At 42.5% G+C, this 26,100-nt stretch overlaps 1 protein-coding gene across 4 annotated transcripts in view; it reads right to left on the bottom strand.

The window, feature by feature from the left end:
- The window catches only part of LOC100680820, a 40,205-nt gene extending 14,892 nt beyond the window's left edge, over positions 1 to 25,313 (bottom strand). Inside the window, exons 1-8 of one of the 4 annotated variants that reach the window (XM_029052545.2) lie at positions 25,066 to 25,313; positions 24,248 to 24,469; positions 22,854 to 23,010; positions 20,570 to 20,638; positions 12,317 to 12,341; positions 10,411 to 10,449; positions 1,671 to 1,751; positions 644 to 780 (exon numbers count right to left, since the gene is read on the bottom strand). In XM_029052545.2, the coding sequence (XP_028908378.1) occupies positions 644 to 780; positions 1,671 to 1,751; positions 10,411 to 10,449; positions 12,317 to 12,341; positions 20,570 to 20,638; positions 22,854 to 22,988 (486 nt within the window). In that variant the 5' untranslated portion in view covers positions 22,989 to 23,010; positions 24,248 to 24,469; positions 25,066 to 25,313. Of the gene's footprint in view, positions 1 to 643; positions 781 to 1,670; positions 1,752 to 10,410; positions 10,450 to 12,316; positions 12,342 to 20,569; positions 20,639 to 22,853; positions 23,011 to 24,247; positions 24,470 to 25,054 lie in introns of those variants that run through there. The other 3 variants (XM_029052546.2, XM_007670566.4, XM_003431103.2) reach the window with 3 other exon arrangements.
- Between the last annotated feature and the right edge of the window lie 787 nt (positions 25,314 to 26,100).

Below are 26,100 nucleotides of genomic sequence, written 5' to 3' on the forward strand. Positions count from 1 at the left end.
CAACCACTTGGAGGAGGCCATCCCCCAATGCCCCCAACCACACACTTATGCCTATTCCCTTGAATTTCCTTTGGCCAAAGTGGGTTGGAGGTGATCTGCAAGCTGGGAAACGGGAAGGTATGAGAAGAGATGGCAGTCTCACCACTACGTTTAACAAGTGAAAGAAAAAAAAAGAATCAGATCAGTTATCTGGGGCAGTCTGGGCAAAGGGAGGAAAGTGGTGAATGTTAGTAAATCATTTCACCTACACACTCTCCCTTCTGCATCACCTATAGGCTCCTCAGGCTGCTTTAGCCTGGACGGTAGCTAGATGTGCCCAGTGCCTAGAAGCCTAGAGCAGGGGTCACATTTGAAGCAAATACAAGAATCAAAGACCCTTCCCCTCCCCCAGAACTGAATCCCAACAATGTCGATGAAAAATAAAATTCTTTTAACCAAAGATCATTCAACCTTTACTCTAGGAAGGGGATCAGTTACAAAATACACAGCACTTTGATGGCATCATTTCAAGTTAGCCTACATCTCAAATTCTTTGTCATTTTCTGTGGCCTGTTTTTATAAGGATCACTTAGGAGGAGGGGATTATGTTCTGCTAAATGTCTACTTAGGGAAGGTGGTGAAACTTGAAAATGAATTTACTTACAATGTACGCTTTCCTGTGTTTAAAGCCACTTAGATGTTCTATCATTGGGGCCATTTCTGTGTTGAATTCGCAGAGTTTGCATTCATAATGAGGCTCTTTCCTTCCAGCAAATCTAATTTCAACCACATGTTCCAAACCTGTAAATGTGAAAAGAAATTAAAAATTTCTGCAAATTGCATTTTCTCTACCAAAGACTAAGAAATCAGTCTTCAGGTGTTAGCATTGCAAACAAGAAAAAAACCCCTCATCCTAAAAAGCAGTGATGGTGGTCTGAAGGACTGTTATGGGAATCAGGTTCTCAGCTTAAATTCACTTGTATATTTGTCCTGTTACAGGGACCCAAAAACCCTCCGTAAAGCCCAGTTTTAGAGGTTTTCATGTTGCAAAGGAGTAAAAAAGGAAACATAAGTCAGAGGTGGAAAGAGGAAAAGGAACTTTCAAGTTTTAGCCAGGCTTTCTAAGAGGATGTGGGATAGGAGAAGAGAGGAAGAAGGAATTGAACAGTATCTTTGGGGCTAAAAGAGACTTCAGTGACTGGGGTTAGTTTTTGTTTATAGATCAAAAGCGTCTTAATCATTTGCTACCGTCCTGCAGATTTTACAGAAGGCGGGAATCAAAATTTAATAGTTTAGATGAAGAGGAATAGGAAAAAGTGAATCCCCCTAGACGCTTCGCCTTAGGACACTAAGAGCCTTCATTATTTATGTCTACCCAATTCTTCTTCTGCATTCCCCAAATGGCTACCTCAAAAATGCCAGGGAAAGGACAGGCTGATCAATGGGGTGCTTTACACCGAGACAGGAGACAAGTTAAGACAACCAGGTGTGAGAGAAGAATGGAGAGATGGATTATCTTCCAGTCTGATGATAGATCCAATCTATCTTGGACTTACCATATTAGGCTTGGTTTGGGAGCCAGTTTGGCATTTGATTCTTACTCAAAAGTTTAAGAACAGTGGATTCTGCATTTTTACCCAACAATTGAAGATACCATTTCTTCTGTTTATACACTATGCATAAAAACATACCAATTAGCGGTTCTTCTCTCTTAGGATCATACATTAAATCCTTCAAGCTCCTTATGTCTTTAGTGAACTTCCGCTTAAGTGCTGTAAAAAAAAGAAAAGAAAATTACACAAAAACCTGATTTTACCAAAAATGTTTTCCAAATAGTGTCTGCACTTTCCACTTAAGGCTGCCACTCAATCTCTGAAACTGTTGACTTTCAGTCACACAACTTTCTCCCCCTTCCTTTGGATCAAATTATTCTTTCACATAACATCCCCACAAACACACACCATATAATGTTTGTTAGTATGGAACTTATGGCTTGTCTAAGGAGCAACAAAAGGCTGCTCTAGAGACAACTTTAAGTACTATTCCAAGTTTGACTGGACCTGACTGAATACCTGAACTCATGGGAAGATCTGGATATGGATCACCTGCACAAAAGTACATTAAAAAAAAATAATCAAACAGCAGTGTTCTTTTTCAATAAAAAAGGGTCCCAAAATATCTACTTATGGTCTGAGACTGCTTGTGTGACCAGGGAGATGGGGGTAAGATTTCTCCCTAATTTTGTTCTCTCACATGAGGGAATGCTTTGAACAAGTGGCTCCTGGCAGCCAAATATGTTTCCCATCAGTTAAGAAAAAAGGAGTCAATGAGGAAAAAAAAAAGATAGGCACACCAGTCCACTTGCCAATTGTTTTTTCTACATATAGATATGAATTTTTAGCACATCAAAATCATTTCCCAGACCTGTCCCATCTCTTCTACCCTAGTTCAAATCCTCAACTGCACTAGCACTAGCTCGTCTTACCTGTCTCCATGCCCCAAGAGCCCCTCCTCTCCAGGCTATATGCCTGGATCATCTTGCTAAAATGTCGTATCAGCATACGTCCCTTCCCAACAAATAAGTTCCACTGGCGCCCTACTTCTCTCTGCATCACATAAAAACTCTTGGATCTAAGACTCCTCAGCTGGCAATCTCCTCCCCCTACCCTCCTCCCCCCCTCCCCCAGCCCAAGTTAACTTTCTAATCATCCCATTTTACTCCAATGTCTGAACTGGTGCTCAGGCCTTCACCCCTGCAAGGAATTCCCTCCCCCACTCAGATTTGACAAGTCATGTCCCTCCTCAACTTCAAATCCCTCAGAAAAGTTACCTCCACAGACTAATCCCTACTTCCCTGGTCATGTCATCCTTTCCTCCCCCTTAGCACTCATGCGTCTATCTGCTTATCTAATTGTCCACCTGGGTTTTTAATCATTTGTATTCAGGTTTACTCTTGTTCCTATTACGTTTGCCATTTTTATCTGCTTGCCTCCCCCATTAGACTGCAGGCTCCTCAAGGACGGGGCTACACCTCACGCCTATTGTATGTTCTCAAATGCCTACTACAGTCTTCTGCATACATTAAGCCCCCAGTACACAGCTCTGCACACAACGGGTGCACAATAAATACAGATGAAGAACATGTACAGCACAAGGGAGGGATGTGTGCATAAAGAAGGGTGGTGCCTTGAGTCCAGAAAGCTTCTAGCGTGTGGGATCAGTGAGGTGAAATCATATTTCACCGCTCTTCTTACAGACATACTGACAAGAGGTGCAGGAAACCCTGGCTTAGATTAAGAGGATTATGGTGGTGGGAAGAAGACAGAAAGGAAGGGGTTAACCTCTCAGGAGCACCTAAAGAAGGGGGGAAAAGGTGGAGGAACCGGCCATTGCCAAAGAAGATACTGCAGACCTAGGAAAAGGGAGCGGAATCTAGTTTTGGGAACCAGAGCATCCTGCTTCGTCACGATGGGCTATCATAACCATAGCCATAAGGTTGCAGAGTCCTCACAGAATCCTTAGAAAGAAAAGCTTGTGAAGTATAGTTGGGAACCTAACCCTTAACCCATCTTAGACTATGTAGAAGTAGCTCACTTTACACAACCTTCTCATAACACAATCAGTGAAAAGTGAGGAACAAACTGCATCATTCTCTAGTGGGTGAAGAGGTAAACCACAGGAAGGTTCTATATGCAAGAAAAATACAGATAAACTATCACATTTGCACAAAGATATATAGGCGCACACCAAAACTATCACAATAAAAATCATATTTACATTTCATTCTCTGCCCATTACAATGTAATCCTAAAATCAAGTATTCTGATTTGCCTCACCCAATTACAATACTAACCCAACTCACAAAATAAAATGGAGCACAGAAATGACTTAATATCATCTTGGAAACCAATAAATGGCTGGCAACCAAGTTAAAGTTCTAGACCTGAACACATTTTAACCTGTACCATCTGGAATGGGTTTGAGAAAATTAAACAATGAATTAAATATCACATTATCACATTATACAGTTCATTTTCCATAATGGTGTTAAATGAAAGCGAGCCAGGTGCTTTTTTTGTTATCTTTAGGTTGATCTTTCCTGGCGCAATCCTGTTTTGCATGCAGCTCCGAGATCAGATCTGCAGGCAGAACTGCAGCTCCATATCAGGCCTTTATAAGAAGGCACGCCAAGTTCCACACACTGAGAAACAACAAGGTTTGTGAAATGAAAAATTTAGGGGAAAATGTTTTCATTTCAAAACCTAGATGGGTCTGGGGATCCAGAGCATTTTGTCAAATAGCAAATGCAGGGATGTCTACATCTCTGGCAACTAGTACAGGGCCATTTAGCTGTGGTCAACTTAATCATAAAGTTGCAGCTTTGGTGCTATGTAAACTTGGCACAAGGGAATGTTGGCCAATATTACTCCAGAGTGCCACGGGCATGCCCGGATCAGCTACACACACACACACACATATATATACACGTATATATGTATATATATTTTATTTTATTTTTTAAATTGCAATTGCCGAGCTAGAAATCATCCATTCCAGATTATCTAGCTCAGTTTCTTCTCAGAAGTTCAGTACCTTCTGTGCCATTTTGCCTATCCTCACAGGTGACTTTAAACAGGTCAATGATGCCATGCCGCTTGCTGACCATAAAAAGAGGCCAGCCAAAAAGGTCGGTGCCAGGATTATCCACCACAGAGAACAACGTTTTCCATTTCAATTTTAGGTCTAACACCAGATTGAAGGCATCAAGTTGTTTCTCCATTCATTTCTCAAATCGCCTCCCCCCAAAAGGGAACTTTTGAGATAAAGCAGGACCTGGTGAGAATGGCATCCCAAAAATGGCTCTTTGGAGAAGTGGCCTAACTGCTCTTAGTTTAAAAACAGAGCAGACTACACTGTTGGCATCAGTGTGGGCCTTATTCTCCTCCAGGAATTTTCACCAGCAATAAAGGCCGTGAGGCCATTTAACGTTGTTGGCTCCCACTCGCGTAGCAATTCCAGAAACTCAGGATGGAAAGCTGCCTGAAACAGTGAGTGGAGACAAACAAGTTCTCCATCTGCCAAACACGTCCACAGACATAAGTGAATCTGGGACTCAATCAGTCTTGGCTCAGTCTGCGCGAGACATTCAGAATGACAACAGAGCAAATCTGTGCCTGAGCAGGTTAAGACGACTTTTTGAAGCTGCGTTTAAACAAGGGCAGCTTTGTTGAACTCTGTCTCTGTTCCAATGAATAGTCTTCAACATAACTGGTCACTTTTTGAACAAAACCATCGTCTCCCATCTGTCTACTCTATCGCTGGCTAGAAATAGAGCAGAGATTTGAAAACAGTAACTGCACTCTGGGCTATCAAAACAGTTGCCAACACATGACACGATCTCTTATAGAATTCTGAAATTCATTCAAAAAGGGGCTTGATGTTCACAGCCTTCATTATGTTTCTGATCTTCACTAATTTAACGGAGGAAAAATTGTTGCCAGCAACTGCCATGGCATCCTCTTGCCTTCCAATCAGTGAGATAAGAATATATTGCCTGAAGAACTAGGATTCGTAACTCAATCACATCTCTTATTGAGACTCTTCGGCATCTTTTTCGAAGGGGGTGTAGTTCTTCTTTAAAGAGACACAGTTTCTATTCAAATAAGCTCAATTCTTCATTTTGTGGATTTCCTTTCCTTAATTGGACAGATGAATTGCAAGTGAAATAAGTTTAGGATGAGGGATGAAATTTCAAAAGTACAAGTTTCAAATGTTATTGCCATGAATAGCATCTGGGTTGAGGTCTCTGGGGGTGGGTCTGTGAATTTTAGAGAATTGAAGACCTTTTTCCTTGGTTTCAAGCCTGGGCCCGTTTTGGGACTTACAGTGAATCCTTTGAAAAGGAATATTACTTTACCAGGAAAAACTGCAGAGCTCACTGTGGGCAGGGAATGTGTCTATTTTTACACTGCACTCTCTCAAGCGCTTAGCAGTGTTTTGCACACAGTAAGTGCTCAATAAATACAATTGAATGAATAAATTCTTTTGGTAGTTGACTGTGAGCTCTTTGTGGGCAGGGAACTGATCCACCAACTCTTATATTGTACTCTCCCAAGTGCTTAGTACAGTGCTCTGCACACAGCTAAGTACTCAATAAATATCTTTGATTGATACAGCTCACATAAGCAGAAAATATCCAAATTTTCTGCAGTTACTATTTCCCCAATTGGATGGCTAAAGGTTTTTTTTTCCTCCTTCAGGGATATCTGATCGCATGATCTTTTTTGCCCTACCACAGTCATCTGGGTGAAATGAGGAAAAAATGTTTTCAATGCACAACTGCGACTGAGTCAATTGGGCAATAAAGGGATTAAAGGTCACAGTTTTAGGCAGCACCGTTCTGAATTTTGGGGACCAAAGTGCATGTAAGCCTTGTGCCTCACGGGTAGGGTGGGAAGAGGGAATGGAATGGCCACCGCTGCTGGTCTCCCACCCCTCCCCATCAGATTTAGAAAAGGAGTCATGCATGAAGGAATGGAATGGAGGGCATTTTTGGGAGGGGTGGGTGAAAATTGAGGCAGGCAAGTATGTTTGAAAGAAAAGTTGTCCCGGCTGCTTTTGTGGCACAAGTAAAAGCTCTGTAAACCAAGATAGAGGGGACTGAGACTAGTTTCAGTTCTTTCTTTCTTTAATGGTATTTGTTAAGTGCTTACTATGCACCAGGCACTGTAATAAGCACGAGGGTAGACACAAGCTAATCAGGTTGGACACAGTCCATGTCCCACATGGGATTCCTAGTCCTAATTCCCATTTCACAAATGAGGTAACTGAGGCACAGAGAAGTTAAGCAACTTGCCCAAGGTCACAGCTGACAAGTGGCAGAGCTGGGATTAGAACCAAGGTCCTTCTGACTCCCAAGTCCAAGTCCACGCTCTATCCAATAGGCCATGCTTATCACATGTGAGCTAGTGTAGCTTACCACTTATCGTATCTAGTTTTCCCTTCTGCATCAACTGTGAATTTGGACCTGTGAGCTATGGATGGACATTAGGTATTTGCCCCACCCTCAACCCCACTGTACTTATGCACATATTTGTAAATTATATATTATAAATTAATTTCTTTTAATGTCTGTCTCCCTCTCTAGACTGTAGGCTTATTGTAGACAGGGAATGTGTCTACCAACTCTGCTGTATTATACTCTAAGTGCTTAGTACAGTGCTCTGCACACAGGAAGAGCCCAATAAACACCAAATACCACTGATATACTTAAGGATATCAATGAACAGAATTCTAGTGCTTTCAAGTTTAAATTTAGATCTACTGGACAAGTACAGGAAGCCTAGAAAAATCCGGATAATTAAGCTTTCTGGACAACTAGAGTTTGAATGAGTTTTCCTGAATCTTCACAAATTTAATCTTTCTCCCTCAGTCTTAGCAGAGATACTTCCCTACCTTGTCCAGTGCATTATAAAACACCAAACTATTCTGAAACCAAAAGGTAGCTGACCCCAAGATAAGACCTCCCCATAATCTAAAGCTTCAGACTGTACAATTATAGTTTTACATAGAAAATATTGCATGCTTGCCCTCTATGTGAGTGCCTGTGTGTTCTATGTAGTTGACTCACAACTCTTCCTTAAAATGACTCTTTTCGAATTAAACTAATTTTAGGATCAGCAAGCACTTATAAAAGTACAACCTGGAGAAAAATTAAGCCTCATTAATCTGCTGGAAGTCTTTGCATGAGTCAACAGAGAGGAACTAGTGGACATGTAATTTTCAAAGGCTTTTGACAAATTTTGCAAAAATCCAAGTAATCATAGGATTGAAGATGGCTCGTCAGACAAAAAACTGACTAAAAGATAGGCAAGAGAGGGTGGAGAGTGGCGGCCACTTTCCAGGATGGAGAAGAGTAAACAGTAACTATCCAGAGATAATTGCTAGGTCCAGTTTTGTTTAAATCTTCATAAATGATCCGAAAGCAGGACTCTGCAACGCAATCTAATTTTGCAGGTGATGCTAACTTCTTCCAAGAGATGAAATGCCACAACGAAGGTGATAGATTCTAGCAAGACTACATAAGGCTGACGGAGTAGGCTGAAGACTGCTGGATGAGCAAGCGCAAGCAAGGAAATGCACCAAAGGAACAACAGTCCAAATTATAACTCTGATGATGGGCTCAGAGCTAGCAGTCATGACTCAGGAGAGAGCCACTGGAATGATTAGTAAGTGTGCCTTTTTAAATTGGTTCAACATATGGCAGCAGCCAAAAAAGCCAACTGAATGCCGGGCGCTATTGAGAAGTGAAAACAAAACGACCTGCATCGTTGTTTGCGGTTCTGAATGCCAGATTGTAGAGACGATACCATGGAGCTGGAGAAGGGATAGAAAAGGGCAACTAAGATGATCAAGGTGGCCTCTGTACAAGGGAAGATGGAAAGTTAGGCCTTTTGCACCTGGATAGACACAGGCAGTTTACACAATCGTGATGGGTGGGAGGATGAACACTCAAATGTTCTTCAACAAAATCCACATCACCAGGAAGAAAGTACCCTCATTGAAGCCTGAGGGTGGCAGATGTGAAACCAGAGAAAATACTTCTTTACCCAGATGGTTGTAAGCATACAGATTTGCTAACATGGGAAGTTGTACAGGTAGAAAATATCTGTAGGTTCAAGAGGAGTTTGGAAAAACTAATGATAAAGCAGTTCACAAGGGGTTATCAGAAGGACAGTTAATGCTGGGACACATTTCAAGGAGGGCGACTGTCCGTGGTTCCTCCAAGTAACCTGTTGCCACCGAAGATGGAATAGTAGGCTAGATTGCTGGTCTGCTGTCATTTCTTATATTCTTATGCATCTCTGTTTCTTTTGACACTCAAACCTATTACTCTTGCTGTTGCTGGAGGTGGAGAAAGATTCGGGGGGGGGGGGGGGGGGGGGAGGGGTCCCTCCTGTATTTTTGTGCAGGAAGAAAGGACTGTCTCACCAATTGCAGAAATTTCAAAGTCCCAGGGATAACCTAAAGCAGAGGGGAATGAAAGCTGCTTCCAGGAGAGAAGTGACGAAAGGGGGAGGGGAAAGGGAGGGATGGGGGAGAGAGAAATAGAGAGAGAAAGAAAGAAGCTTACAGTGGAGATGATCCACCCAGACTTCAAAAGGACTAAAGGATCACTGGTGGTTCTTTGAATATTTTAAAGGCAGCTGTTCACTTTGACATTAAAAATGACATATGCGATTATGAAAAAAGAGACAACATTTGGAGCAACCTGGTCCCGTAAAAAGAAAGTCTTTTTCGGCACCCAATTCTGGACTTTCCTGGTTTATGTGAATTTCTGCCCTGCTTTTCATTCATTTCCTCTTGTGCTTTTAAGCCCAATTTCAAAACTTTCTTACATTTTTATTTTTGCTTTCAAATCCGTCCCCCCGCACCAGATACAAATTCTCCTCTGGTCATTTAGGTTTTCTCTCTTCACCCAAACTGTCCCCATATACTTCAAGTAGCATTCCCATTCTCAAGCTATTTTTTACCCTTTTAATCCCCACCCTCCACAAAACAGAAGTGTCCCATTCCTTGAAGCTTTACATTTATCAGAGCCACTAACACATTTCCACTTGACCTCTTATTTCTGTACCTATATGGACTATTTAGTTCACATGCTGAAACAAATATGCACTGCATACTCTAACAGCAATAGCCCATACAATGTCTGCATTTTTCACGACACTGAGGATTTCAAACTGTTTTGCACATTATTTCATAATATCTTCATAACACCCTGAGGTAAGGAGGAGCAGATAGCATTAACTTCACTTTACATCTGGGGAATCAAAGACAAAGAGGAGTTAAGTGACTTACCACAGGTTTTTATAGTTTAGTGGCTTCCTTACTTCTGGTCCAGTCCTCCAACCAATAGACTATGCTGCCATATACACATTTCACAGACTAAAAGAGGCACTACTTGGGGTGGGGAAGGGAAGGGGCAGGGGGAAGTGGGGGAAGTTACCCCAAAATTTCCCTCTGCTTTATGGAGTGATTAGCTTTGTTGTGCCCCAGAGGCAGCAGTGAAGCAATTTAGGGCAATGCCATGGAAAATGGGGTTGCCTATGGTTGAAGGCCTCGACCCTTGGAAGTCACCTTGGGTCATTCTGCTTTGAATGCAGGCTCCAACTACACAGCGTTGTACTATAAAACACTGTAACATGCACCAGGGGTTTGAAATTTAAAAGGCAGGAAAAAATACTTTTATTTTTCCATCTCAAAAATCTTGGTGCATCTTAGAGTCTGGAGCCTCAAGGTGCTCTCATTTGCACATAAACATGGGGGACATAAACCTGTGACATTTTATTCTTTAAGGAAATAACTAAAAAAAGTGAGGTACACAGGAAAAACTTAAGTCTGAACATTTATGTTTAGGATTTTTCTTACCTGGCCTTGGAACTCCAAATGTGCGTGAAGTTGCAGGTCCTAAGGAGAGATTATCTCAGAAGTTATTAATTGTATTCCCTCAGGCACTTAATGATACGAAAGCATTTTGGCAGAAATTTTGTAAGTAGGAAGCTATATTAAACCCTAAATTCATTTTATGTCTACCTTAATTACATAGAGCACATTTAGCCATATTTTATATTCTTTAATCTTTTTCCTACTACAACTTTGTGGGTAATGTGGCCAAATAAAATGAAAATATGCTCTACACCATCTCCCTTGACTTCTAATATTCCATGTAGCCTAAACACAATGACACTGGCATAAAACATGGAAATAGCTTCAAAAATAGCTCAAGAAAACAGATCCTATAATTTTAAAGATTGATTTAATCAATTTTGTCATGAACTTTTCTATGAACTATGAGGAGTTATTTTCCTATTTGCTTGAGTCGAATACCAAAAAAATGCCAAAATATAAACTCCACAAAAGTGCAAATTTCTATCCAACGTGTCAAAAAACAAAATCTACCTCTATCCACACGAGAGAGACTGGAACCCCAAAGTGAGTTTTTCCTTACTCATTTTAAAATAATTCAAAACTTGTAAAGCGAGTATCTTTGATCGAGGTACCAATCCAGAAAGAGCATCACTTAGAGCAAGCAGGCCAATCTTACACCAGATGGTGAAGTTCCCCTTAGGAAGGCAAGTGGAAATGGATACACCTCTAGAGATTCTACCTATTCCCAAAGGAGACGAATAGTGTCCCAAAAGAAACGCAGTGAATTTGATACTGAAAATCCCCTTAGCTGCCTTTTGGAAAATGAACTTTTGATGCAGAGTAGATGATTTAATGAAAAAGGCTGGAGTGGTACAATATGGTGCTGGACCAACCTGACATTTTGATGCCATAAATGTCAACCTATTACAAGTTACTATGATAATCTCCAGGTTTAAAATAGCATTTGCTGTGAAAATTATTTCTAGGCTGCTTTCCTCTTTTTGTTTTTTTCCCCAACAGCACAAATTAAAATCCACTGCATTTCTTATGGATACTCTGTACAACCAGGTGACCTTCTTAAAAGAAAAGCCAAACATTAGCTATCAGCTAGAACACATACTGTAATATAACGTGGTAGACAAACACTAAGAAACACTACTGTAATTCAAATTTTCTCATGTGCTGTGAATTATTCATATTGAATAGTTTCTGGTCTACCACCTGGTTTAACAACCTGCAACCAAACCTTTAAGAGCTTACTCTTCCCTTCTACCAGCACCAACTGGAAATCATGGTAAGAGCAGCACCCTTTCCCAAAAGGCTTAAAAAAATTTTTCTAATCAAGACTGACTCAAAAAACACAGCAAAAAGCTAAGTCAACCAACCTCACACCCTGCCCCTCAAAATACTGGAGAAAAGCTATATACAGAGTCTCCCCCAAAAGCCAAGAGAAACAAATGCACTACAATTAGCTTGACAAATGAAACTGCTGCCTCCAATCAGAAAGCCGGGCCTATCCTTCCATAGCAACCCCGAGTCAGAGTCAGTATGGCCTGGGCAACATCGAGATGCCTCGCTTCCCTTCAGAATGATGCTTTAGTACGTCCACGGCTTCTTTTCTAGAACTATCTCGAAGGATCCTATTCAGTCTGATGACTGGATCACTGTGAAGTGTTTAATTTCTCTGAAAGGTTCCCCTCCCTCGGCCCCCGGCTCCATTAGGTCACAGAGCAAATAGTGGTGGAGCCGTCACCTGGAATGTTCCATTTGATACTAAAAATTAAACTGAAAGCAAAATAAAAATTAGAGGTAAAAAAAAAAACCACTGAAATTTCAGAAAGTTTAACCTTCACGACAAAAATATAATGATATCCATTAATGGAAATAATAAAGCAGTCATACTTACCAAAGTAACTCAGGGCTCGCTCTTTCTTTAAATATGAAGGCGAAAGTCATCCCAAAATAAAATAAGAAAAGACCCCATTAATGCACAATCCCATCAAGTTAAAAATGTACTTTGAACACAGCTTTTGCAGATGTTGCATAATAAAGGCCAACTTTTCAATTTACAAATGAAAAAAGTGGAGCCTTTAAATCTTCTGCAAAACCTGGGAGTTGATAAAGGAGTGTGGACACAATGAATGCCACCTGGCTATATTTCAGACAACCCAGGTATTAAATGAAATAGCAGAGGTTTGGTTTTGAATAACTCTTAAGGGGAGTGCCACACACACAAAAAAATCTTGATTTCTGTACATCCACAACCCGCTGCTCTCTAAGAGCTGGAGTTTCAAATTTTTTTTTTTTTAAATCAAATCAATCTTTTGAGCTGATTAGGCATAAATTCCTTATTAATCTACTTTTAAATGAAATCTATCAGTATCTTGAAGAACAGAGAGTCTGAAAGACTGATCATTTCAATCAAATCCTTGATAGATACTGAAGAGCGGAATAAGTTGGAAAAGATGGGCATCTTCGCAATGACTAGTCACAAAGATAAAAGAGCTGAGCAACCAAAGGCTAATACAGTCAAATAGCTGCATTTAGCATTGGGGAATTTTCCCTAAAATGTGTCAAAATCCCCCTGAAAATAAAATAGCTGTTTAATATAAAGTGAAAAGCTGGACTATCAGGTCCAGGACACTGTTTCTGCAAAACTTTAGAAGTAGGCAGACACCCACAAGGCAACTATCCTTCAAAGCATTCATGCTGAATATGAAGCATTAGCAAGAAATCAGTTAACATCTGGAAGCATAAAGTTGTGAGACAAAGTTCAATACAATCTGGCATGCCAGGAATGGGAGAAGAAAAGGATGACAACTTTAAAAACTCTTTGAAAAATTCTTATGAGACTGGGTGCAAGCAATGACCTCAGTCTACATTTCCCAGTTTTGTCCCTAAACTGTTGAGAATTGTATAATGCAAATCAGATGGCTGAAAATGTTTATTTTTGTTGTTTCGAAACAAGCTGGGATTTTACCAGAAAGATGTTAAATTGAATACACTTTTAAAGTCAAACCTAGGAACTCCTTCAGTGGACTTAATATGCGCAAGAATCCATTAAATTAACTGTGTCCACTCCTAGATCTACATTTCACTACAGAAGCTGTTCTGTTCTTATTCTAGAGGAATAAGGAAAGAGGAATGGGACCAATATATTTTACAGTACTCTCTTCATAGCTCTGAAAACTCTGGTCAAGTCCCCTCTGTTCTTCCAAGAATGAAAGAAAAAGAAAAAACAATTCCAGTTTTAAGAATTCATAAATGCCATTTACATTGACAATTTTTAGCCAGTCTCTCCAGAGCAGTCTAGATGAAAATTGTGTTTGGACACACATTTGATTCCATTACTCTTAAAGAATGTGTAAGACACTTCAATTTCCATTCCGACATCCACAAAGATGCTTGCACCTACAGGTAAAATTCTCATAATTTTAAGCATAAAAGGCATTACGATATTTCTTAATGATCTTTACTTCATATACATTCAGTTCTCCCATAAAGCAAGTTGTCACTACTTGTTTTGGATAAAACAGGAGTTTTCCTTTATCAGTTCAACAACACAACCCCTGAGTTACAGGAGAACTGAGTGTCTATCACAGTTAAATTTCACTTATCACTGGACTACCCAAACAAAGAGGTTTGAAGTGTGTGATAAGTCATCAGGAAGAATTCTGAGGAATTCGCAACTCCATCTTTGAGACATTGCTCTCAACCTTTCAAGTTGTAATTCAAGCCTAAACTAAAAATTTCCCATCTTAAAATCCTTGTCAGCAATTGCATTTTTGTGTGCGGGTGTGGGTGTTGAGGGAGGAGAGGAGGGCAGAAAAAGGTAAAGTGAACCAGATGTGAAAAGATGGAATCACATTAGAAATTGATCCCACTGGTGATTTGTCCAATTTTGGAGAATTTATTATTTATTGAAAACTACAGCATAAACACTGACAAATAGTTTAAGCAGCGACACAGTGAATAAAACATGAAAGCATAAATAAGGATGTTGACTAATTTTTGAACCCTACGCTTAATTCTAAAATCTAAGCCTAATTTTTTTTTTTAAGGGATTGATGTCAATTCAAAAAAACATCATTGAGGAAATGTCCTTATTGATGCTTCAACTTTAGAGGTTTGATTTTCAATCATTTGCCACTTTACTAGTCGGTGCCTGGCAGAGAACAAATTCTTGTCAACTCTTCACCTTTTTACTTCTGAGAATCTAGATGCTTCACTCTGGTTTAATTTTTTGTTTTGATTCCAAATTCTGAAGAATGCCTGATAATGTCCTCCCTTAAAATATTTTCCTGGACTCTTCCAGTTCCATGTTTCCTGTCTATAATTGTCACTTTTAAACATTCTCAAGGTGGTGAAAGGAACCAACTGCTGAGGCTGGAAGTCAAAAGATGACCAAGAGCAGGATGGCTGCTAATAGGGAAAACTTGGCCGCCCCAAGAGAAATGGAGCCACACATTCTCCCTATAAATGAGATGCAGGTGGCTCCTCCAGAGGACTCTGGTGGTTCTGATTGTCTCATTTTTCTTTCGCCGAGAACTTCCCCACCAAACAACATGGTCTTTCCAACCATGACCGTGCAAAGGAACTCTAGGTTCCCAAGCTTAACAGCAGCCTTGGGAAGAATGCAGCTGTAGTTTAAACCCTTCGGTTAAAAAAAGGCATATCATCTCTCCTTTTTGTTTCATTCAGAGAGTTTACGCCCCTTTCAAATTTTATTCCGTTGATAACTTCAGCCAAAATGGGCTAAAAACATGAGCCACCCAAGAATGTATCAAATGATACAAGGGGCGATGACAAAGTCAGAGTGTAGTCAGGACACTATGGCCTAACTGTACTCTTAAAACCAACGAGATCTTTGCACAAGTCATTAGTGCCTTCATTTTATGCATCTTCCAGAGATCACACTCCAGCACCAACAACTTCAGGATTACTTCCAGACTGATGGAAAATGAAGAATACCAACAGCCTGTTTGCATTTTCCAGGGATAATTTCCGGCCGACTGAAGGTGTGGTTTGGCTGGTCCCCATCTTGAGAATCTGTACCACCTGACGGGGTCTGGTGACAGATGGAAGTGGTGTTTTCGTTCTTGCCCTCGGGTTGACAAAGTTACTTCCAGTGAGCAATAAATCCTTCAGTCTAGTACTTTCAGGAATTATGTCCCACTGTATCGCTCTCTCAACCCTTGGGAGAATAAGTCTTCTGTTTAGCTTCAGAAAAGAATACAGAAAACCATTTCACTACACTCAAGTCCCGAGAAGAGAACGGTTCGAAGTAAACTGAAAACCTTTCAACCTTGTGGAAACCAGGACTTCTACTGAACTTTCCAGGAGAACTGCAGAAAGGAAATAAACTGCTGTAATTATTTATTCGGATGATAAACCAACATGGTTAGACAATTCACAGTGCCTGCTCTGACATATTAAAGTTCAATCATATTTAATCAATACTACTTGACAAAGATACATGCAAGGTACCATTTGCATGAGGTATATTTCATACAAAATTGTCACAAGTTTTCATGTAACAACCACCACTAACTTTTCTTTTTGCTTCTGACACTTCAGAACCAATCTGCTGCACTTACCCCGCCACGCCCCACAACAACCACTGAGTCACACAAACAACAATAATCCTTAGGGCTTTTCTGTGAATCTCTGGAACCTGGATAGAACCGGGATCCTTGGATTAGAATGATGGTTCTCTTGGCAACATACAGATTGATGATGTCTGAACAAACTATGAACCACAGGCTGTCTTAACTTTTATATTTGTGTTCTAGAAAAGGATTAGAGTGGATAACTCCATAAGCTATTTAGGGACTTTGGGCAGCAGCCTATATAATTCATTAAAATCATTTGAGAATTCCCCTTGTAGTTAACACTCCAAGTACAAGTACAGTGTGGGAATGACTCACTAAAGAGCCTTAGAGTTGGGTTTGTTCAGTTTGGATGATATTACAAATTTAGTTTAATATCAAGAGGGCATCTGCCACTACTCCACTTATGCAATCTTTAAGAGTTAGCAATTTTGACTTTCATGAAGCAAAGAGCAGGAATATAAAGTTTCAGTCTCCTAATTTAGAATATCCAAGTCTCTGATAAAGATTATTAACTGACAAAGGTTGGACTTGGCACCTTTCAAGTAAATTGTGTTAAGTACAGAATTAAAAGAAAACCAAAAGACTACAGGGCTCTATACCTCCATGGGAAAGTTTAATAATTCCAGAAATGAGCTGAAATAGATGCATATTTTGTGGAGGCTATGGGGCAGCATTATTATATCATTGCATTTAAGTGCTTACTAGATGACAAGTGCTGGAATAGACATGATATTCAGGTCAGAGCTTTTGTCCCACATGGGGCTCACAGTCTAAGTTGAGGGGAGAACAGGTATTGAATCCTCATTTTACAGATGAGGGAACTGAGGCACAGAGATGTTAAGTGATTTACCCATGGTTGCACAGCAGATGTGGCAGAGTCAGAATTAGAACCCAGGTCCTGACTCCCAGGCCCATGTTCTTCCACTAGACCATGTTATTCCTCCGTACAATGCCAGGTGACTCACAGCATATAGAATTGATCCATATGATTTTGTGAAATCCAAATACTTTGGTGGCAAGACTATTCCATAGCCAACAAAATAAAATGGAAAAATCCCTCAATTCTTTAATCAGGCTTAGGGTAGAACTCAGTCACATCTCCTCTGGACTAAATGAGTGAGTGGATTATTTTCTTGCCAAAAAAAAAAAAAAAGGAGAATAAAACAATAGTGAGGGGACAGGAATTGAACCCCCATTTTACAGACTAGGTAACATGCACCGAGAAGTGACTTGCCCAAGATCACACAGCACGTAAGTGGTGTAGCTGGGATTAGAACCCAGGTCCACTTGCCAGAAGTGGAAGAGAAATCTTATTCAATTCTATCAAGTGCTCTGTACAGTGCTCGGCACACTGTAAGCGCTCAATACAGTTGACTGATGCTATGAGGCTGAAGGACAATGTATTTGTTGCCATTTTCTATTCATAAACTTATTGGTACAGTTGCTCTAAAAATTCAATAACTGGAATAGGTGTAAGGGTGATCTCAACCATCACCACAAAAAAAAAAATCAATGTTTTCTTTTTGATTCACTTTTTATGGTATTTGTTAAGTGCTTACTATGTATGAGGTACTAGGGTAAAAAACAAGATAATCCAGTTGGACACAGTCCCTGTCCCACATAAGGCTCACAGTCTTAACCCTCATTTTACAGATGAGGAACCGATGCATGGAGAAATTAAGTAACTTGTCCATGGTCACAGAGCAGACAAGTGGCAGAGCCAGGATTAGAACCCAGGTCCTCTGACTCCCAAGCCTGTGCTCTTTCCATTTGGCTATGCTGCTTCTCCGGAATCACTCATCTCTGGTAAGCAGTCTTCTTAAATGTAAAATGAGGGAAAAGGTCCTTTAAGAGTAGGCAAGAAGATGTCCAAGATAAACATCTGCTGCTATTTCATTATGCCAATCGAGAGCAAATGAGAAAATTCCACACTTGTTAATTTTAAGCTAAAATGAACCTTGACAAGCAGATATTACTAAAATGTAGCCTACAAAAATGACAATAATACAGAATAAGCTAAAGAGAGGAGGGGAAAGGAGGGAGCTGGAGAAGATGGGGACTAGGAAGGGGGAGTGGCAAAAGATCAAACAGGGAGTTTGGGGAAGGTGTAGAAGAAGAAAACACAGATGGAAAGAGACAAGAGAATGAAGGGAGATTCAATAAAGCAGAGGTGGAGGGAGAAAAAACACAGTGGCCTCACCCCAACTTTTGAAGAAATGAATTTTTTTTTAAACTACAATTCTAAGCAGTGATGGTGGGGAAGGAGGAGAAGGGTGAAAACGAGCCAACACACTTGGGGGAAGTTAATTCACTGGGGCTCTTATAGCCAGGGTAGGAGCAGAAGGCTGTGGGGGGATTCATTTGGTGAGTAAGCAGCACTTGAGAGAGGGCAATAGAATTGTGGGAGGCAGTTTCAAGTACCCTCTTCTTCCATCTCCGCTCTTTTTCTCCCCCCCTCCCCCGGTCCCTTTATTGCTAGATAATTTCCCTGTATAATAGCCTTTTCCCTATTTTGGGCTGCAAAAATTATGTAAAAAGTCAGGCAATTATGTGAGTAAAAAGGGTAATTGGGAGTGAAGAGACCAAAGGAAGGAGTTAGGATGGGAGACAAGAAAGGAGGCAAGTTAGAGGTAAGCCAGGCTCCACACTTCACTCCTCTCATGCCAACCTTCGCACTGTACTTGGACCTTGTCCATCTCACCACTGACCCCTCACCCACATTCTGCCTTGGAACACCCTCCTTTCTATGTTTGAGACGATCACTCTCTCCACTTTCACATTTCTACTAAAAGCACATCTCTTCCAAGAGGCCTTCCCTAAAGCCATTTCCTCTTCTCCCACTTCCTTCTGCATCACCCTTGATCTTGGATTTTCACCCTTTATTCACTCCTCCCTCAGCACTTATGCACAGAACTGCAATTTATTTATATTAATGTTTATCTCCCCCTCTAGACTGTAAGCTTGGTGTGGGCAAGGAACAGGTCTGTACTCTCCCAAGCTCTTAGTCCAATGCTCTGCACACAGCAAGAGCTGGATAAATACAATTGATTGAAACAAGAAAGATTAGGGAGGGAGAATAGGGAAGACAGAATGAGTAAGGCCCTTTGTTGGTGAGAGAAAAAGATAACATAAGGAAAGAGACAAAGAATTTAACACAAAGTCATGTTTACCATTTAGTGTTAAAAAGTGCTTTCATAGAACAATCAGTACGATATGTTTCAAAGGCAGAATTTCACAACAAAGATGTTTTAAATTAAAAATATTCACCATATTCCTACATTCTTCATAAACTAATTTGCAAACTCTTGTACAATCATGTAATTGCAAGAAAACTTTATCCAAAGGTCTTACAGGCAATTCAGACACGTTTATACATCATATTGTACTTATACAAGAAATTCAAAAGGGCTTATATTTTCATTAAGTGAAGGCATATTTCTAACCAGCTTACCGGCACTTTTAAGAATTTCATCACACTAAAGAATACAATGAGGTTTTTAAAAAATAGATAATCGTACGGTTCAGTGCTTTCTGGATTTTTTCATCTTGTTTGTTCAAAGCTGTATTCTCCTCAGATCATAAAATCCATGGTTACTCCCACTCTATCCAACCGCAACGTGGATAGGATACACTTACCCAGACCTCTTTATTGAAGAAAATAAAAAAAGGGAAAACAAACACTGATACAAGCAAAACAGTAAATTTTTACTTTCCCATTCTGAAAGAAATCATTTCATCTGATTATAGAAAATGTACACTTTTTGGTAGGGGTATGTGTTGCATACAATCGACATGCTTTCTTAGGATCTGCTACCAACTTTCATTCCTGCAAAGTTGTATGAGGACATAAAGGTATTCTTGGTTATGGTATCATCTGACATCCTTCCCCAAAAGAATTCCATACAATGGAAGGGGGGGGGGGGGCAGACTTGCCCATTTCCCTCCCCATACAGCTTAGAGAACCCTTCTCACGGCACCTCATGCTCTGCTCCATCTGGTGCACTCCTGGTTTCTCTTCCACTCATTCACCAACCTAACCCGAATCCTCAAAAAAAAAATTTTATTTTTTAAAATCCCCAATGCCCATTGTGGTCAGTGAGTGATTATTTTGTATGATATTTGCTTATCGCAACAGTATTCTTCAATCTCTTGAATGCTGCTATAGCTGGAGGCTACCTGTAATTTAAAGTCTTATAAATGCTTAAACTCGTAATTCCAGCATGAGGACCAATGCGGAGGTCCACTTTGATGCTGTTAGGTCTCAGCAACCAATGTGACAGCAAAGGCCACACACCAAGTTAATTCGTTTTTTGGCCAAAATAAAAGTTAGGGAACTTGAGAAAATGGAGTGATTTTCATTGTTCATTCAAGATAAAAAAAAAATTCACAATTAGCATCTCACAATTTTAGGGGGCCTTTTACCATTCTAGGATACTTCATTTTCATGGAGATAGTGTGCATATTTTCAGATCAACAAAATAATGGTTTTGGAGATTACTGATATGAGCATAAGATTTTACAGTACTTCTGAAACTGAATGGAATTACCTTTTTATGCTTCGCACCACGGAAGTGTGACTGAAGACTTATGGAGCTCATACATGGGACATGGCATATCTACAGGTAAAAGAATAAAACCACAAAAATGGTCAGTTATACTCGGATAATATTCTCCAAATTGTGACCTAGCAAATAATTTTAGTTCCTTTTTCATCCTTCTGGCTGTGTCTTATACAGATCAAGAGAACTGAATAGAAACATATTATTACAACCTTCAGAGTAACAACAACATTTTCATCTGAAATTGCCTGAAAAAAAGATGCTTCAATACATACATACAAATTAATAATAATAATAATGTTGGTATTTGTTAAGCGCTTACTATGTGCAGAGCTCTGTTCTAAGCGCTGGGGTAAACACAGGAGAATCAGGTTGTCCCACGTGGGGTTCAGAGTCTTAATCCCCATTTTACAGATGAGGGAACTGAGGCACAGAGAAGTTAAGTGACTTGCCCAAAGTCACACAGCTAAGTGGCAGAGCTGGGATTCAAACTCATGAGCCCTGACTCCAAAGCCCGTGCTCTTTCCACTGCGCCACGCTGTGCTAAATTGCGCCACGCTAAATTGTAGCCCTCATGGCCCTTCAAATACTGTCCTCTTTCCCTCTGGAAAATAAGGGTGGCAAACCCTGAGCCAAAAATTACTCCCAATCTCAAGGTTTACAGATGAGTATAGATTTATCATTGGTAGCCTCTTTTCAATCTATTAAAAATAGGTTCTTAGAATATTAGGAATAGCATTACTATTTTAAAAGGATCAGTTTACCCAAAAGCTTCTAAGAAAAAAAACAACTATTAGCTCCATAGGTAACCTACTCATAAAAAAAATTTTGACTTTAGTTCTGGGTTGTTTGATGTTAATCAATGGCATTTACTGAGCACTTACTGCATGCAGATTACTGTATTAAGCACCTGGGAGAGTACAATACAACCAGGTTGGTAGACATTCCCTGCCAATGAGCTTGCAATCTAAAGGGGAGGAGGACATTAATATAAATAATTCCAGCCACACATTTAAGTGCAGTGGGGCCAATATCAAGTACTTAAAGGGTACATAGCCAATTAATTTTAGCTCCATTAGATGCAAATACATAAACTGAGTTTTTCATGTGGGGGTGGCGGGGCGGGCCTGAAGGAGTGTCTCAAAGGACAAAATGAGTAGTTTTACTGAAAGATTAAAGTAATTTTTCATTTTGACTACAGGGACATAAAAGGGAACGGTGTACAAGGGTGGCAGGCTGACTTCCAGGAGCAAAATAATTTGGGGACTTTTTAGTCCTGCCCAGAATGTTTTAGTTCTTTTCAGCCCTATTTTCAAGTTCTCTGGTCTTTAGAGTGACCTAATAATAATCATTTTGCTATTTGTTAAGTGTTTACCATGTGCCAAGTACTGTACTGAGTGCTGGGGTGGATACAATAGTCAGAGCCCACAAGGGGCTCAAAATCTAGATAGGAGGGAGAATAGGCATTTAAATTCCTATTTTAGAGACAAAGGGATGGAAGCACAAACAAGCCAAGTGACTTACCCATGCTCACACAGCAGGCAAGTGGCAGAGCCAGAATTAGAACCCAGGTCTCCTGACTCCCAATCCTGGGGTCTTTCCAATAGGCCCTGCTGCTTCTCTGAAACAAGTTAGTCCTGCCCAAAAAGCTAAGGAAAAACAATGGCCCTGTCCCCTGGTCACCATCCTTTCCCCAGAGTTGGCACCTTTGACATATATTTGAGTGGTCGATAAAGTCTGGACTATAAAACCTCAAAAAAAAAATCAGGAAATTCTTGATTTCTTACACTTCTTAAAGAACTTCGTAGGTATTCAACCTCGGCAGACTTGAAAGGAAAAAGACAAGGAAAGAAGAAAAGGGAGTGGGAAAGAAAACCCTGCAAATATGCAGTCTTGGTGTTCACAGCTGTATTAATGAGGCAAAACAGCTACACAATACTAATAGAACAGTCCTGGTTTCCTTAGTGCATCTGCTTCTAACAGTCCTTAACAGGAAAACTAACTGGAATGATTCGGTCCATACGCCAGCAAGAAGGCTAAAAAGAGTAATTCCTGAACTAGGTGGGCCTTCCACACAACAGTGAATTCACAAAGCACAGTGTGTTCTCTGATAAAGCTAATCGGATTACTCTCGTTAAAAACTGGGACAAGAGGGCACAATCCAAAGCACAGAATGTCTTCCCCCTTAGTCTCGGTGGATTCTGGGACTGATGTCTTAGGATAGACAGGGGCCAAAAATGTATCTGCAAGTCACACTAGGAAATTCACTCACCTCACAGTAAAATATCTTTTTTTCGGTTGGCTTGGCCTCTTCGGTTGTGGTACTGGTCGTGGCGGTGGCATTACTAGTAGAAGTGGAGCTGGGTGCGGCAGTAGCATCTGTGGCAACTGAAGTGCTGGCACTCATTTTCTAATATTTGGTCACAGCCCTTCAAAAGCAGAAAACTGAGAAATTCAATGGGCGTTCCTCCGTTTATATACAGACGATTGCTAATCGATGCTATCTGAGCCCGTCTTGTGTGCAGATCCCCCGAATAAAAGCACTGGGGAGTCTGTGGGCAGCACCTCCCTCCCCCCTTCCTCCTCCCCCTCCGCCCCTCCCCTTCCTCCTCCCCCTTCCCCTTCCTCCTCCCCCTTCCCCCCTCCCCTTCCTCCTCCCCCTCCGCCCTCCCCTTCCTCCTCCCCCTCCGCCCTCCCCTTCCTCCTCCCCCTCCGCCCCTCCCTTCCTCCTCCCCCTTCCCCCCCCTTCCCCCTCCCCTTCCTCCTCCCCCCCTTCCTCCCTCTCCTCCCTCCCCTTCCTCCCTCCCCCCCCTCCCCTTCCTCCCTCCCCTCCCCTTCCTCCCCCTTCCTCCCCCTCCCCTTCATCCCCCTTCCCTCCCCTCCCCCTCCCCTTCCTCCCCCCCCTTCCTCCCCTCCCCCTCCCCTTCCTCCCCTTCCTCCCTCCCTTCATCCCCCTTCCTCCCTCCCCTTCATCCCCCTTCCTCCCTCCCCTTCATCCCCCTTCCTCCCTCCCCTTCATCCCCCTTCCTCCCTCCCCTTCATCCCCCTTCCTCCCTCCCCTTCATCCCCCTTCCTCCCTCCCCTTCATCCCCCTTCCTCCCTCCCCCTCCCCTTCATCCCCCTTCCTCCCTCCCCCTCCCCTTCATCCCCCTTCCTCCCTCCCCCTCCCCTTCATCCCCCTTCCTCCCTCCCCCTCCCCTTCATCCCCCTTCCTCCCTCCCCCTCCCCTTCATCCCCCTTCCTCCCTCCCCTTCATCCCCTTCCTCCTCCCCCCCTTCCTCCCCCTTCCTCCCTCCCCCTTCCTCCCTCCCCCTCCCCTTCATCCCCCTTCCTCCCTCCCCCTCCCCTTCATCCCCCTTCCTCCCCCTCCCCCCTCCGCATCACAAGGGGTTTACAATCTAGAAGGTCTAGTGTCGTTATGGAAAAACACCAGAGTGCTTAGCAGGGTGTAATCATTCCTTCCCCTTTCCTCATCGACGTTGGTGGGCGGGCCCAGAGATCCACTGCAGCAACGGCCTCTTCACACCCCGGGGCTTGAGATCCCTGCGCCCCATTGTTCCCACTCCGCGACGCGGTCCACCCCGCCATCCTGCACAAGGGAGGCTTTATGGGGAGGGTAAAGCTCTTCCCAAGGACCGGCAGCCCCGTCGGGGGCCCCCAACCTACCTCTCGAAATGGCCGAAGGAACTGCGGTAAGGAAAAATCTGGGAGGGGCGCGGGTTTTAGAAATGGCAGCTCCCGGATCTATACGCGAGGGCGCCTTCCTCCGCTCGCTCGCTCGGGAAGAGGGAGGGGAGGGGAGGGGAGGGGGCCGCTACTGCCGCCTCTTGATTGGACAGGAACTCCTGACATGCGCAGAGATTTTTTCCTCGTCAATCAACAGCCATGCTGTTATTGTGATAGTTCGAAAAAACAGAAATTCGTCAAAAAACAACAACACGCTATACGTCAGAAAATTCAAAGTTAACCTCTCGTTAGGTAAACCAGGCCTCCTAAATGTGGTTTTTTGGGCAGGGGGAACCAAATCCACTTCTAAATGATGTCGGGGGCCGGAGGGTTCCCCAAAAATAATCTCGGGCATAATCCCCCCAAAATATAGCCGACCGGTGAGCCAAGGGACAGGAGGGTAAACGATTCCCTCGATGCACGAGATAACGGCCCCGGAATGTCGCCCCGCCCCCTCCCCCCCGCTTCCCTCCGATCGGGTGGCAGAAAGGGCATTATGTACCCAGGGCACATGGATGTTCTTTTCGTAAACGCAAAGAACCTGAATCGGCCCCCAAACGGGGGAAGATGGCGAAAAAGAAAAATGTCCATGCCCCCGCTGCCAGAGCGAGCCACGCCCCACTGGGTTTTTCTCTCCCCCGCCCCCCTCGCAGACCCCTGGGCATCGCCTCAATCGGGCCGCGCTCTTCGGCCTTTATACCCCACATTCCTCTGGGAAGGGCGGGCCGACGGGATCGACCCCCTTACCGCCTTCTTACCGCTCCTCCGCACTTCTTCCCGCCCCGCGCTCGCCCACACGAGAAAGGCAGCTTCGCGGGGGTGGAGAAGGGACCAGTCCCTCCTGAGCCGACGTGACAAGGCACACACGGCGGGGCCGAAAAGTCAAAAACGGCTCGTCGACGAGACACGACGACACAGACGGGCCTCGGAGCTCGGATTCCGTCGTTGAGATCTCCGCCTTCGGCAAGACCTTTTCCGATGCGTCTGTGCCTTCGCCACGTCACGTGATCTTTTATTCATGGAGGTCACGTGGTGTCTCCGGATCCGCTAAAGCGGAGTCTGCGGCTGCGCGCTTCCCTGTTGCTGGGGAGATTTACCAGCCCCTCCCCTCTCCCCTTTTCTTCTACGCACTATTTTTTTAATCGATCGATCAATCAATCATTCAATCAGTGCTTACTATGTACAGTTCTACTCAGTGTTCTTGAGAAAAAGAAGCTGCCGGAAGACGATTTGGTCAGAGAGATGAACGGACATGTTGGCCCAGGCTGCAGTGAACCGGAGGGCGGGGAGCAATGAAGCTGAGGGGCTAATTAGCCAAGCAGGGTCGGGCTACGAGAATGTTTGCCAAAATGGGTTTTACGGGCTTGGTAAAATGTTCATAACCCCAGTCTTAAGCGAATTCGTATTTTATTTAAACGGATTGTGAACGTGCTGTATGAGGAAAAAAATTCCCGAAGGGTTTATTGCTGTAATAACTAAGCCGAGGAAGATGGTGGACTCAAGGCTCTTTTCTGGGCCCCCTTTTTATTCTCCATCGGCACCCACTCCTTTGAAGAACTCATTCGCTCCTACGGTTTCAACTACCACCTCTATGCAGATGATTGCCAAATCTACAACTCCAGCCCCTACCCCTCTCCTCTGCAGTCTCGAATTTCCTCCTGCCTTCAGGACATCTGCTGAATGGTATTCGTTAAGCACCCTTCTAAGCGCTGGGGTAGATACAAGGTAGACAGGTTGGGGACTGTAGGGCTCACACTTCTAATCCCATTTTACCGATGAGGTAACTGAGGCCC

Source organism: Ornithorhynchus anatinus, chromosome X2 (assembly GCF_004115215.2).
Source record: "Ornithorhynchus anatinus isolate Pmale09 chromosome X2, mOrnAna1.pri.v4, whole genome shotgun sequence".
NCBI classification, from domain to species: Eukaryota; Metazoa; Chordata; class Mammalia; order Monotremata; family Ornithorhynchidae; genus Ornithorhynchus; species Ornithorhynchus anatinus.